Source organism: Dipteris shenzhenensis, chromosome 6 (assembly GCF_047967505.1).
Source record: "Dipteris shenzhenensis isolate YYH24624 ecotype China chromosome 6, Dip_SZ_1.0, whole genome shotgun sequence".
Taxonomy (NCBI): Eukaryota; Viridiplantae; Streptophyta; class Polypodiopsida; order Gleicheniales; family Dipteridaceae; genus Dipteris; species Dipteris shenzhenensis.
Genome location: NC_141601.1, coordinates 38118773 through 38132151, shown reverse-complemented (window position 1 = coordinate 38132151; position 13379 = coordinate 38118773). Strand labels below are relative to the sequence as shown.

At 40.0% G+C, this 13379-nt stretch overlaps 1 protein-coding gene across 1 annotated transcript; it reads left to right on the top strand.

Annotated features, from left to right (window-relative positions):
* The first annotated feature begins 3406 nt into the window (after positions 1–3406).
* LOC147901143 (MACPF domain-containing protein At4g24290-like) lies at positions 3407–11671 on the top strand. Its single transcript, XM_087375878.1, has 8 exons — positions 3407–3612; positions 3821–4308; positions 4971–5209; positions 7534–7720; positions 9202–9270; positions 9423–9606; positions 9733–9899; positions 10006–11671. The coding sequence occupies exons 2-8, from the start codon at positions 4048–4050 to the stop codon at positions 10690–10692; spliced, it is 1794 nt and encodes a 597-aa protein (XP_087232004.1). The 5' UTR covers positions 3407–3612; positions 3821–4047; the 3' UTR covers positions 10693–11671.
* Positions 11672–13379: the final 1708 nt, after the last annotated feature.

Sequence of the window (13379 nt, the reverse complement as noted above, 5' to 3'; positions counted from 1 at the left end):
CTCTCTCTCTCTCTATAGGAATTTTTAAATTATATAATTTTCAAATACATATGATCAACAATAGGAAAAATCTAAATGGGAATAAAAGATATTCAAATGCAATGGTAAGTAAAGCTATCTACTCTCAATTGTTATAGTTATAGAAGGACCTTGTGTAGTGTTTCATGCCAATTCTTTCATTGTAAGGTATGTGGTTTTTGTTTGTATCATAGTTTCTTAAAGGTAGCCAATTGTGACTACTTCTCTAATGTCATAGTTTTCAACTACATGCTTGGAAAATGCCGCCGTGAAGACTGTGCTGTCTAGTGAAAAACTCTGAGTATTAGAAGGGATGCAAAGGTAGGTTTTTGTGTGAATAGAGTGTGTTTTCTCCTTTAGGTGAGAAGGTTCCAATGGAGTTTCTAAAAGTTTAATGTAGAAATAACATAAGGAGTCTAAAAATATGTAAACGAAATCAAACGGACGAGTGAACGTCAACGTTGAGGAAGGAGTACGATTTTTAAAAAAAGCAACTTAAAAAAGGGCGGCGGTTTTTTGGCAGCGAGGTGAAGTGTCAAAGACGGGGACAATAAATCAACGACATTATTTACAGCGTATCGGGAAGAATCTACTGATTCAGCAGTTGACTCGTCAACAAGAGAATCGAGGTTGCCGATTCAACGCAGAAAAAATTTTAAAATTTTGCGCGGCCGAAAGATACCTGCATTATTTCTTTAAGAGTTTTATTATATCGCCACATTCCAATGCTTTTCACACCAGACTTTTCGGTTGTCCTGGCTACTTGTTTTTTGGGAGGAGCACTTAGACGACTCCTCATTTCCATTGCTTCCATGCTCTTCCTCCTTCCAAACGCACACACATCAACCATAATGGAAAGGTTTACCTTGCTCGGTACTTGCAATGAAGGTTCCAATGTAAGTGTGTGTGTGTAGATACCTAGGACTACCACTTCATTTGTGCTCATAGTATCTTGAAAAGATAGCCTAAGGATCTCCTCCAGTATATTGTATCCTACTTAGCAATTGCCATGTGAAATTAAAAGATTAAATTATCTTTAACTTCATTTTGGTTGAGATAAGTATGTGTGGTTATTCTATTTGCCTCACATCGGGTCTACCTATGAGAAACTTTCTCCCATAATTTCTTTTCAAGTGCACTTTTTTTTTAAAAATAGTATTTGTAGCCATAATCAAGTCCACTTTTTTTTAAAAACTAGTATTTGTAGCAGTAATTTTTCAAGTCCACTTTTAATGCACCGATCTTTGTATTCTCCTAAGTTCTAGTTCTTTTGAATAGACTTCTTTCTAGCATGCATATTTCTTGAGTCATTTATTATGTTTTCGAGTATTACAACACAAACCACCCTCCACCATGACTTTTATGCACATTAGTGGAGAATCATACTCTCTTATAAGACAAAGCTTCCGAAACATATATAATCCTTGTGTATTAAAAATATAATTTCTAGCTTCAACATTATACATCAATATTATAGTCTTAACAGATGTGGGAAAGTGGTTATACTTGTAGTGTGGACAACCTAACTCTTATGTTAGTGCGTGTGCCCCTCCATGCATGGGAACTTGACTAATTACAAATGAAGGAGTACAAGCTCAAAAGAGTTTGAGAATAGGTTAATATGAATGTGACCTATGAATTTACGCTAGCATATATAAAGCAATAAGAGAAAGTTATTACTTATGAAAACATGAGCATAGTTGAAATGCATGTGGATGCCATGAAATTCATGAATTGATATTCCAATAAACGACCTTATATGCTCTAAAAACCACCTTATATGTGCTACTTGTTCTTCAACGACTAGTTTTTAATGATTGCTTGTTGACTAGTTTTTAATATGTTTAAATGCAAGGTAATGTCAATTTAGATATAAAGCATGCCATACAACAATAATAGTAATATGCCAATGTCCCATTCCAATTGATCATGTGCAAAAGAAACACACGATTTAAGCATTAGGCACACGTAATTGCAAATCATGGGAGAACTAAATCTCCATGATCTCATTACGTGAAGACCTTTGCCACTCTTAATTACTTCAAAACTTTAAGATGAAAGGAGTGAGATCAATAAACGACACATTTTTTCAACTCTTAACTACTTTAAACTCTAAGATGAGGGCGGAAGATCATGGCCTACACATTTTTTTAGAAAGCTTAGTCTGTTCCAAAAGGCCCAATAGTTCCAATTTGAAAACTTTATGTATAAGTTGAACTAGTTGCAAACAGTGCAACCAGTGCAACCGGTGTGATTATCAGAGATAGTAGTCGAGCTTTGCCACAAGGGAACATCAATGCTGATGAGCATGGCATGGTGACCCTCTAAAAATTCATATGAGCACAATCCCACACAAGGGAATTGTGCGCTCTAACTCTATGGATGCCTCTTCCCAAGGAGAGGCTCAAGAAAAAACTAGCATGGGTTGCTAACACCTCGGATTGGAGGGGTGCAGAGTCTAAATGCGTGTAGAAGGCTGCTCAAAAACCCCAAAATGACCACAATCGAATGAAGGGCCTGTTCCCATGAGATGGTCAGTTTCAAAATTAGCGTGTCCTTTTTCAAAAATCAGCTTTTTCTCGGGCCCCTGCTTTGGAGCAAGGGCCTGAGAGAAAAAAAGCAGCGAAGATTTTTGCCCTGCAGGAACGCAAATTTACTTTGAGCTTGTTCACGCGAAAAGGGGTGATTGCAAATCAGGGTGAGCGCAAGGTTCCAATTTGAGTTCACACGTTCATGCTTTGGAGGGAAAAGTGGATTTTTCCTTAAGCCCCTGCTTTGGAGTAGGGGCTCAAGAAAAAATCAGTTTCATGTCTATCTTGACAAGGACGGGTGATTTGGAAACGACCTGTTCTGCGTGAACAAGCTCTTTCTAGGGCCTATTTCCACGGAGATCTGGTGCTGACGCCGATTTGCGCATCAGCAACACTTGGAGTTTGGGTAGTGCTGCTGGAGTATAGAATGCCAGATCAGGAGGAGGATGGTGCAGATTGGCTAGAGGCAGAGATGATGAAGAGTCTGATTGGATAGCCAGTGTGCAGAGCATGAGGTGGCCAAACCAGTCCAACAAACTTCATTGGACTCGAGCGCGCACCCAAAATGCTCCAATTTGCCATCGCACCTGTTGGCTCAAACTTGCGTGAGCTACCTCAAAACCATGCATCTAAACCAAGATGCGCGCATATGGGCGATGTAGCTAGATCTCAACCGGTGCCGAAGTTTCGAAACACCGAGTGTGGCATGAAGCACGCACGTGGGAATGGGCTGGGACAATGGAAGAGTCAAAGGGTTGAATACGGAGATCAAAACGGGGGGGACCGGCGATAGCAGGTAGAAGTGGACGGGCTGGGACCGGTTGCCGGTCACTAGTAGACTTTGCTGCTTTCCTTCTTCTTCCCTTGCTCCGCTCTCGCATTCTCATTTTACCTCTCATCACCATCATCTTCCCACTTCCCCATTCTCAATCCTTCTCTCTTATCAGTCCATCCTTCTTCACTCACTTTGTCGCACTAATCGCCTTCTCGCTGCACATCATCTTCCAGGACCTCTCGGTCTCGGCTTCTTGGATGTTTCGCACACCAGCTTTCATCGCTTATTGTACGTATTCCTCTTCGCTCTTTCTTAAGCGATTCGAGGTGTTTTCGTTTTCTCAAAGAACGTACGATATTTTGTCTGCAGAAACGGTGTAGAAAACGACACTCCCGACTGCTGGTTTATGGGATTGTCTTTATGGGTGAGAGTGGGGTGAAGACGCCATATTTCTCTTTTGATCTTAGGATGGGAAATTTGGAATTGCTGTCTACAGGAACACGCTCGTATGTGGATTGAAGGCAGTGTTGGAATTCACTATTTGTATTAAATTTTTGCTTCCGGAGCATATTTCTTGGTCGATCTACATCTGGCTTCCAATTTTATAACATGCTGTGGGCCGAAGCTGTGTTGCAACGATGAGGGTCTCGGGTTGCATTTGCGAATGACAGAGGACATCAACCTCAAAATTACGATAGTTTAAACGTCTGAAGCGGCCAGGTTATGGGAACTGCCAGGGAATTCGAGAAGGACAGAGCTCGGGATGTAGCGCTCGCTGCTACAGAATCTTTAGGAAGGGGATTTGACGTGTCGGCAGATTATCGTCTGAAGTACTGTAAAGGCCGCTTGGTTGAAGAGCAGCAGGAGCGTACGAAAGACGTGTGGATTCCTCCTGGTATTGTCATCCCCAACGTATCGAAGGACGTCAAGTGCGATAAAGGAGAACGCATGAGATACACCTCCGACGTCATGCAATTTCAACAGGTTTATCAATCGACCGTTCTCACTTGAACCACAGATGTTTGTGAACCCGTGTCTCAATATTGGTGACACGTTTGAATCTTGATTCCTTTTTTAAAATTTTAATGGCATTTGGCTGAAGCATGGAGCTCAATCTCGGACGTTGAGAGGAATACTTTCTCTGAAGTTGAGAAACTATACTTCTCTGCTTGCTTCTGAGCCTTAATTTTGAGAGTGCCGAAGTGACGGTCCTTTAGAACCTCTCTCAAACTTGCAAACCTATGATCTCCTTATAAGTCGCTTCTTCACTAGCTTTCTTCCTCTTCACGAGAGATCTCATTGCGACTAAATAAAGTCACTACATGCAACCGGATCTCGAAAGATCCATTAAATGACTTACGTTTTGGTTTAACAATGAGATTCGATTTCCTCTTACATTTTATTGAGATTATTCTTTAGAACTTTTGCGTGTCTTCGAATTTTAAGCCGCTTTTTGAATGCATCCCATGATAATCATCCTTGTTTTAAACTAAAAAAGATTTGGACAACGTGGAAAGAGGAGTGCCAAGTATTTGGTTTTCAATGTATGTGCCTTCTTAATATGCTCTTCCATTGTGGTGCTAGGATTATTTATAGTTGTATATTCTGTTTGGACCATCCTTTTACATTCATCACTTTTTTTGCAGATGTCTCAAATTTTCAATAAAAGTGCTTCGATTGAAGGAAAGATCCCCCTTGGACTTTTCAATGCTATGTACGATTTCTCCGGATCCTGGCAAGATGACGCTGCCCAAACAAAGAGCCTTGCTTTTGATGGGTGTTTTATAACACTATATAGACTTCAGTTGACAAGCTCACCCCTCGTTCTACGAGAGGAAGTAAAGAAGGACATCCCATCTACATGGGATCCAAAAGGATTGGCTAGGTAAGGCTTGCAAGTAGACTCTTTTTTTTGTGTGGCTGTTACATAAAGCACACGCATATGTAGGTTTAATTGGAGCTGTGGGGATTTTTGCTATGTTCTTGCTTGACCTTCTTTATTAAAGGGAACTGCGATACTACGTAATTCTTCCATTTTTGCTGCAAATGACCTGACGAAAGATAAAATGGAGATGGCCAGCCATGCTAATCAAGTTGCCATGGAAGGGGCCTGAATTGAACATGACTTTAGCGTCTTGAACCTGCTACTCCAAGAAATTTGCGCGATGAATCTGCTTATGGCATATGCAAATTAGACTTCACAAAATTTGTTCGCTCAATGGATATGAGAATGATTTGAGAGTGTGGATCTATGGGACAAGCAAAAATTTAAAGTTACAGCCCCAAAAGCAGGTCATAAAAGCTTATTTTTCCAGTAGTTATTTTGCAGAATGCAACATAACCTAGTCCTGGGTTTCTGAAATCTTTTTCTTGCAAGATAGAACATCCTTGATGTAGCTTCCAAGCTGTTTTGGCTGGCTACTCCAGTGGGTTTAATTTCCTTCCTATGAGGTCGTCATCTCCTTTCCCGGAACTTGTAACTCGAAATTCTCTCTATTTATTAACAGAGCAGGTTAAGATACTTGTTAAATAAAGAGCTTGAATCTTTTTAAGAACCAGTGAGGGCACCTTTATTAAAACCCGACAGATGTGAGAAATCTGTCTCCACCCAGTGGTACTCCTGTCAAACACTTTCTAACCAGTATTGGGCAGTCCAAGCCTGCTTCTTGAGACCCAATTTCTTCATACGGCAGCAGCCTTATGAGTTTTGGATCGAGGTTTATACTGGATATTTCTTGGCTTCGAGACACCTTTGACTTCATAGAGCCCACTTTCCTCCTCACATTAGTCAGCCACCCTTATCGTCAATGGCCATATTGAGCATACAGACTCTGCCACAAGTGACAGAACACAGCATGATGAAGTATTCCTATGTTTCAAAACACTTCAAAACAGCCTGAAATGTTGGTCATTTCATGTTTCCCTTTTGTTTTAATTGATGGGACTCCATAGACTGCTGGTGGCAGAGAGTTTTATTCTCTAGCTAGAAGCACTTGCTTTTGGATCCAATGTTTTTTGTCTGACACTGACTCTGACTCTGTTTTCATATTCAGTATTTTGTTAGTGTATCAAGCCTGAGCAGCCCTGTTCACTTAATCTTCATCCCATACAACTAGAGTCATGACTCATATTATATTTGGATTCCAGACTGTTGTATTCAGTGTTCATTTGAATTTCACCGGGAAGTGGGGTCCAGACTACATGTGATTTACACTGCTTAGTCCTTGATGTTCAAAAAATAGACTGTTTTATACTGACTATTATTAGTTCACAAATCTTTAGTCCATCAATAATCATTTGAATATTAGCGCATATGCATTCATCATCGCCTTACAAAGAATTGCTATTGCAATTTGAAAGTTATCTTGTGTGAACTACAGTTCTACAAATTGAAATTGTGTTGGGTCCCTTTTTGAACGATCAGAAAGTTTTTGAAATGTGTTCCGCATAATGGCATTTCACGTTTGTATAGATATTTATTAGTGCTATCCTCTACGGTGTAGACTTTCCATGATCATTTGTTTTGTAATCACCCAGTGGATGGTACATGACCTGGACTTCTGTTGAATGTACCTATGACATCATGACATTGAAGGGCCCTTAACTATACTTGTTCTACATTTGAATACTAAAATCACAGCCAAGAACTAAAAGAATTCCTGTGATGTACTTGCATGGCCTTGCAACTGTTGATTGCAACTATTTATGTCAATGTACATTTAACATGCTCAGTTCAGAGGATGCTTATATATACCTTGATGCACACTTGAATACTAGATCACAGCCAAGGACTAAAATGATTGGCATTCACAGGTTACATTGCATGGCCTTTGACATACAAATTCGATTACAGTTGCCGGTTTCAAAATTGGCATGACCTTGGTTGCGATTTGTAAGATCTGGGATCTAGTCAGATCAGATTGTAGCATAGAGATGGATCTTCTTATCGGTCCAAAACTGAATTACAATATATGATGGATAGACATACAGACAATGCACATCACACGTATATACATACCCATGTGTGCACATTCAAATTCACATCTGCATTCAATACACAGTCACAGGCACATGCACAAGCACAACTGCACACACATGTATGCATACATACAACGTAGAATAATTCTGATCTGGGCACAAGTAAGGGTCAGAGAGAGAGAGAGAGAGAGAGAGAGAGAGAGAGAGATTATCATTTTTTGCCTGCTGCAGATTCATAGAAAAATATGGGACCCATGTCATTGTTGCTGTTAGTATTGGAGGTAAGGAAGTCTTATACTTGAAAGAGAAGCAGTCTTCGTTGTTGTCAGCTAAAGAAATACACAACCATTTAAAGACTGCCGGAGATAACTGTTTTAAAGATGGTATCGAGAGGAGCTCAATTTTCAAACAGACTGAGGCAAGTTTTTATTCAAGTCAATGATTATGACTTTTGCATTATTTATCCGTAAATAATTCTGAGTAATGTACTTCCGTTTCCACAGATGAAATGCCACAACATCCTCTGATTGAATGTAAAATAATTTTTATGCTGCCTGGCTGGGCTGACAACTCTGATCTTCCAACCCCCTATTTTTGTTCTATATCTCATCAAAATGGATGGTTCTTAATGAGACACTGGATACTTCATCCTTGTCCTTAGGACATTATCTAAACATCAGAGGCAGTTCCAGATGACGATGATGCTGTTATGTTGGACTGGATGGGAGCCTTGGGCTCCTTATCCATCAATTGGTGGAAAAAGTTCTCGAGACTCTGACAACCATCTTCATAGTGGACTGGTACAAGAAGCAACCCTTGAGACATCTACGTCACTTGGTCTAGGTGAACTGGCTTATGACATGATACCCTTGGGTCTTTGCAACAACCCTCATATGTATAGGAGGATGGTGACCACAAGTATATGGGAGGTTGGTAGAGAGGTCACCAGTCAAGGCAAATGAGCATGATGAACCAATGATGACACATGACCTGGGTAGCACCCAAAGCGAGCATAGCATCCTGTTGATTTTCTGTGGCCCCTTTATCTGTGATGCCACCTTGTACCGTCAAATTCAGTGCTGGTCTCACAATGTCCTACACTGAAAAATCATTGGAGATTTTCAATTATGAAAATAAATGTCATCGTTGGGTCAGTGAACGTTGTACAGCTGTACCTTCATTGCTTGGGCTTGCAGGCACCATTTCATGCTAAGTTGAGAATAAAATGGCTATTGTTGACCAGACTTCTGATTTTGTATACAACGGTCATGGCTTCTCCTTTCTTCAGGAATGAAACCGTTTCTCATCCAGTTGATGAAAGAGACATGTCAAAAAAACCTGTTTTTAATCTTCTCAGTAATCACTTTTTTTGTGTGAGAAACCCATCGAATAAAAGTTTATTTTCTAGTTGCATTTAATTTTACACATATTCTTTTATCTGATACAAAGGAACAATGTATTGGGGGCATGGAATGATTTTGGACTTAGGGATCGTTAAGAAAAAGAAGGAAGCATTTCAGTACAAAACCAATGACACAGCACTCCTTTTTACATCTCTCCTTTCGCTGTTGTTCTCACTGTCCTCGAATTGCTTCCCTTTAGATGCTAGGCCTCTCATCACTGCATTATAGGCTCACAGCCTTGGAGCATAGAGTGTTGAATTAAGAAGCATCATTTCCGTGATTGAGCGATTGTCTTTTGCAATAAAAAGGAAAAAAAGGGATTGAGTGATCGTCTTTTGTTCTTCAGTACAAAGTTTTGGCTGTGCTTAGGCATTGAGATACCTTTTTTCTTGGATCTCTAGTTCAGTGTCTCGATCTTCGTTCCCTATGCAATCTTTGTTGTCAGGTTAGCTGTTGATCAGTTACAAGAACCTTATGGTGTGTTGTTGTTTTGCAGATCTCATCTACATATGCACAAACACAATGGGCTCATGTACAGAGTGCACAACTTAATACTGGCAGCAAGGTAAACATTGATCTTCTGTGTCTTCATAGCAAAATTCAAGATACAGCTGCTTATTTTGCATGTTGTAGATCACAGGGGTCTTTTCAATTACACCTGAATCCCTTCCGTAATTTCCCAGTTGAGGATTTTTATACTGATATTGAAATACACAGGATGTGATAATTATATCCCAGCGCAGAGGAGGAAATCCAATTGCCAAGACGCATAACGAATGGCAGGAAACTGTTAATTCTTCCCCCGATGCTATATCCCTCTCCTTTGTCCCGATTGCATCCCTTCTTTCAGGGGTTTCTGGAAGTGGTTTCTTGCAACATGCAATAAATCTTTACCTTCGCTGTAAGTAACTTTGAGCTGTATCTAATTAGAGACTTGTTGAACAGATTTTCAATATAACTGGTTGCCCTCTGCTTCTGGAATCATGCTGAACACCATTGCCTATACTTTTTTTATTTGTGTGTTCAGATAAACCCCCTGTGAATGATATCCAATGTTTTCTCGACTTTCAAGTTCCTAGGCAATGGATACCAGTTTACAGTGATCTACCTCTTGGACTTCTTAGGAAACAAGCTGTCTCACCATATCTGAAGTTCAGTTTAATGGGTCCAAAGTTGTATATCAATACCGCTAAGGTCTTTTTTGCATTTGTTTTGCTTCAAGCATTTTGTAATCTCTTACCCAAAAGACCAGTGTGTTCACTTACTTTTCTTACAGGTTATTTTCATTGGCCTTTTACAGGTTATAGTTAATAAGACTCCAGTTACTGGAGTACGGCTGTACTTGGAAGGCCAAAAAAGCAACCGACTAGCCATTCATCTTCAGCATCTCTCAGTTCTTCCAAGAATCCTGGAACAGCATTGGAATGATGATCCCATGGTGCAACAGCCAAGGTGGCATGGTTCTGATGAGTTCGACAAAAAGTGGTTTGAGCCTGTGCGGGGGGGAAACTTTTCTCACGTATGTACAGCACCACTCAAATATCGCCCTGAATGGATAGATGACAAAGGTGGGGTTTTGGTGGTCACAGGAGCGCAATTTGAGGTCAACAAGTATGGCTTAAAGAATGTGTTGCATCTGAAGTTGTTGTTTACAAAAGTGCTTGGGTGCACCATTCAATCGTCTCAATGGCATCAGCCACCTGCATCTCAAAAAACAAGCTTTTTTTCTTCAATAACCACCACTTTCTCCTCAACAACAAAAATAGGGACAAAGGGCACTCCTGTAGTTGTAGATTCTGCTGTCTTCCCTGGTGGACCACCAAGGCCTGTACAAAGACCAAAGCTCCTGAAATTCGTGGACACAACAGAGTTAACAAAGGGGCCCCAAGACGCCCCTGGCCATTGGCTAGTCACAGCTGCTCAGCTGGAGTTGGACAGAGGCTTGATTTCTATGAGGGTCAAATACTCTCTCTTGAATTATTCATAGTAAAAGTAGTCTCATCTGCGGTCTCCTCTATAGATGAGCTGCTTACTGGAGAAATTTTAAATTTATTCATTCTTTACATGGTAGACGGATGGAATTTGAAGGCCTGAAAAATCAATGATTTTCTTACCTATATCCTTAAGGAATTGCCATTTACAGACCTCTATAACCTTGGAAGTAGCCAAACAGGGACCCCCTTGCACAACAAGAAGCTTGCATTAATGACCTTATATGCGCCCAGAATTCAGCATGGAAAATTATTCGTGCATATACCTTCAAGAGCGAGAGACTAACCTCTATAACCTTGGAAGTAGCCAAACAGGGACCCCCTTGCACAACAAGAAGCCTGCATTAATGATCATATATGCGCCCAGAATTCAGCATGGAAAATTATTCGTGCATATACCTTCAAGAGAGAGACTAACATACACTTGATGACAATGACATGGTTATTTTCTTGCCCGGGTGAAGGTGTGCCTGCCTGAGCGTGAAAATTTCAACCTTGGTAGAAAAGACGAACAAACATATCTCACACAACTTTCAGAAGAAAGTAGAAAATAACAGTGACATGGGGGGAGACAGTTGGAGAACGGTCTCAGTAATCTAACTGCAGGAGACATTTGTGAAGGCTTGTCATTCTGCTAGTGGAATGTATTACAGGCAACAGTGACCATAGTACTGTCTAAGGCTACCTTTAGTGGCCGCATCCTGCTAGAGAGATTTGTTTCAGATTTTGGCATTGAATGCAGGTGGTCGATGTCAGTTGTGGCTCTAAGATTGTCTTTTACCGGTGATTTCACAATCCATACCGTTGGTTACTGTTACAATTTTGGCCCAAAGCTGTGCAACTATGATCTATTATTATGGACATTTATGTCCTGAGGTTGCTTTGGCTTGTGAGCTGATATTTTGTGCAACCAATCTACAATATGTAACAGCCAGCTATCAAGATGAAGTTGATAAGTAAACCTTTTCAGACTAGTTCCAGTTTTCAACTTGAGAGTCCAGATGCATCTGAAAATTTTGTTTTGCAATCCTTCACAATTTTAAATTCTAACTCTAATAGACTGCTTTAGCTATTGGGCTTGGTTTTTTGGAGTCCCCAGGTTTTTTTTTCTTAGCCATCTTTCAGGACAATCAGGCAAGATTGTTCGATTTAGCTTGTCAACAGTTACCTACCTTTCTGTATTGTCAACGGAAGGAGAGGCCTTCGTGCCATACCCAACGCAATAATTAATCACAAAGGGTGTGCATTATTCAAGTCGTAATATGCCATTAATGGAAGGTCTACATCAAAGAGTACATGTTTGGAGCTTGTAAATTTGGGATCTTCTCCTAAGATTTTGCTAACCTTCTGATCAACAACTTGCAAAGCTCATAACAATTTCACAAGCGCAACACAACATCAATACTATTAACTCTATATGTCAAAAGACAACCCAAAAATGAAAACTGGATTGACATGAGCCCGCAACAAACACTTATCCAACATAATGGAAGACTCTGTTTATACTAGTCGCTTGGTTAAAGTTCTTCCTATCCTAATTTGTGAATAAGACTGCAGGGCCACCAAATTAATAAAACTTAAATAACGAATGGGTGTTCAGCTATGGGTGATTGGAAAGCATGGGATACTCCAAGAAACAACTAGTCAAGTATGGTGTCCCCCTTGCTATTGAAAAATATGACAAATACATTAGGCAACGTACATGCCAAAAAGCAAAACACTTGGCAAACACTTCATCAAATCACACGGAATTCCATTACTTTCTATCCAAAGGAAATGTGAGCAGGACGAGGCTAAACCATACCCAGTACAACCATCAGCAGCAAGAGCAAGCCATCAAGCACCTGTTGCAAATGTTAACAAAAGGACGCCTCAGATTTTTAAACACTTGGAACATCCAAATATCTCACGTTTTATACTTGAATTAAGGCAGAACGAACCAAATCAGAAGTAAACACAGACCAAACAAACTAATACATGATCTATGCTGTATGAAAGGACAGGCCATTAAAATAATAACAATGAGATACCTTGAATTGATCACATAGAATCAGTGTGTTATATACTCTAATAAACATGATCCATGTGACCTGATAGAACGATCAGGCAACCGAAGGGGGAGATTACTCCTTCATGTCAGTTGGTTTGTTATGGGTTTCAAGTTCAGCTAGTGATCTATGGGAGACGTTTTCCTTCTTACCTCATAGTCGTATCGTACTCACACTTTATTTATGTTGTTCCATGTCAAATTTCTATGGTGTAATATGTATATATGTGTGTGTCCGTAAGTACATCATACATACATCATATGCATGCCTAAATTTGACATCGATTTCATTGTCATTGGGTGTTTCTTTGTCAATTACCAACGCTTGGAAATTGTAGTTGTCAAATGGAAAAGGAGAAATGGAGATTTTTTTTCGTTTTTCCCATATAAAGTATACATAATGCAAAACTTATCAATGGAAAAAGAAGGCTCATTTTTAATTTTAGGCATTGTTGGATTCTTAAGGCTATATGGCATTGTGATATAATGCTAAGGTGCCATATGGTACACCGTCTTTTTTCCTCATTTTTTCCCCACAAAACTAGTGAGTCAATAGTTTTGTGGGGAAAAAGGACCTTGTGAAGCATTTGAGGGTTGAAAATGACATACGATCCACATTTTCACCAAAGCATTATG

Bases quoted from the DNA above. Each gene is read 5' to 3' on its own strand.
- LOC147901143 (XM_087375878.1), top strand. From the start codon at position 4,048: ATGGGAACTGCCAGGGAATTCGAGAAGGACAGAGCTCGGGATGTAGCG. The intron at 7,721-9,201 runs GCAAGTTTTTAT...GTTGTTTTGCAG, and splicing joins CAATTTTCAAACAGACTGAG to ATCTCATCTACATATGCACA. The intron at 9,607-9,732 runs GTAAGTAACTTT...TTGTGTGTTCAG, and splicing joins AATAAATCTTTACCTTCGCT to ATAAACCCCCTGTGAATGAT.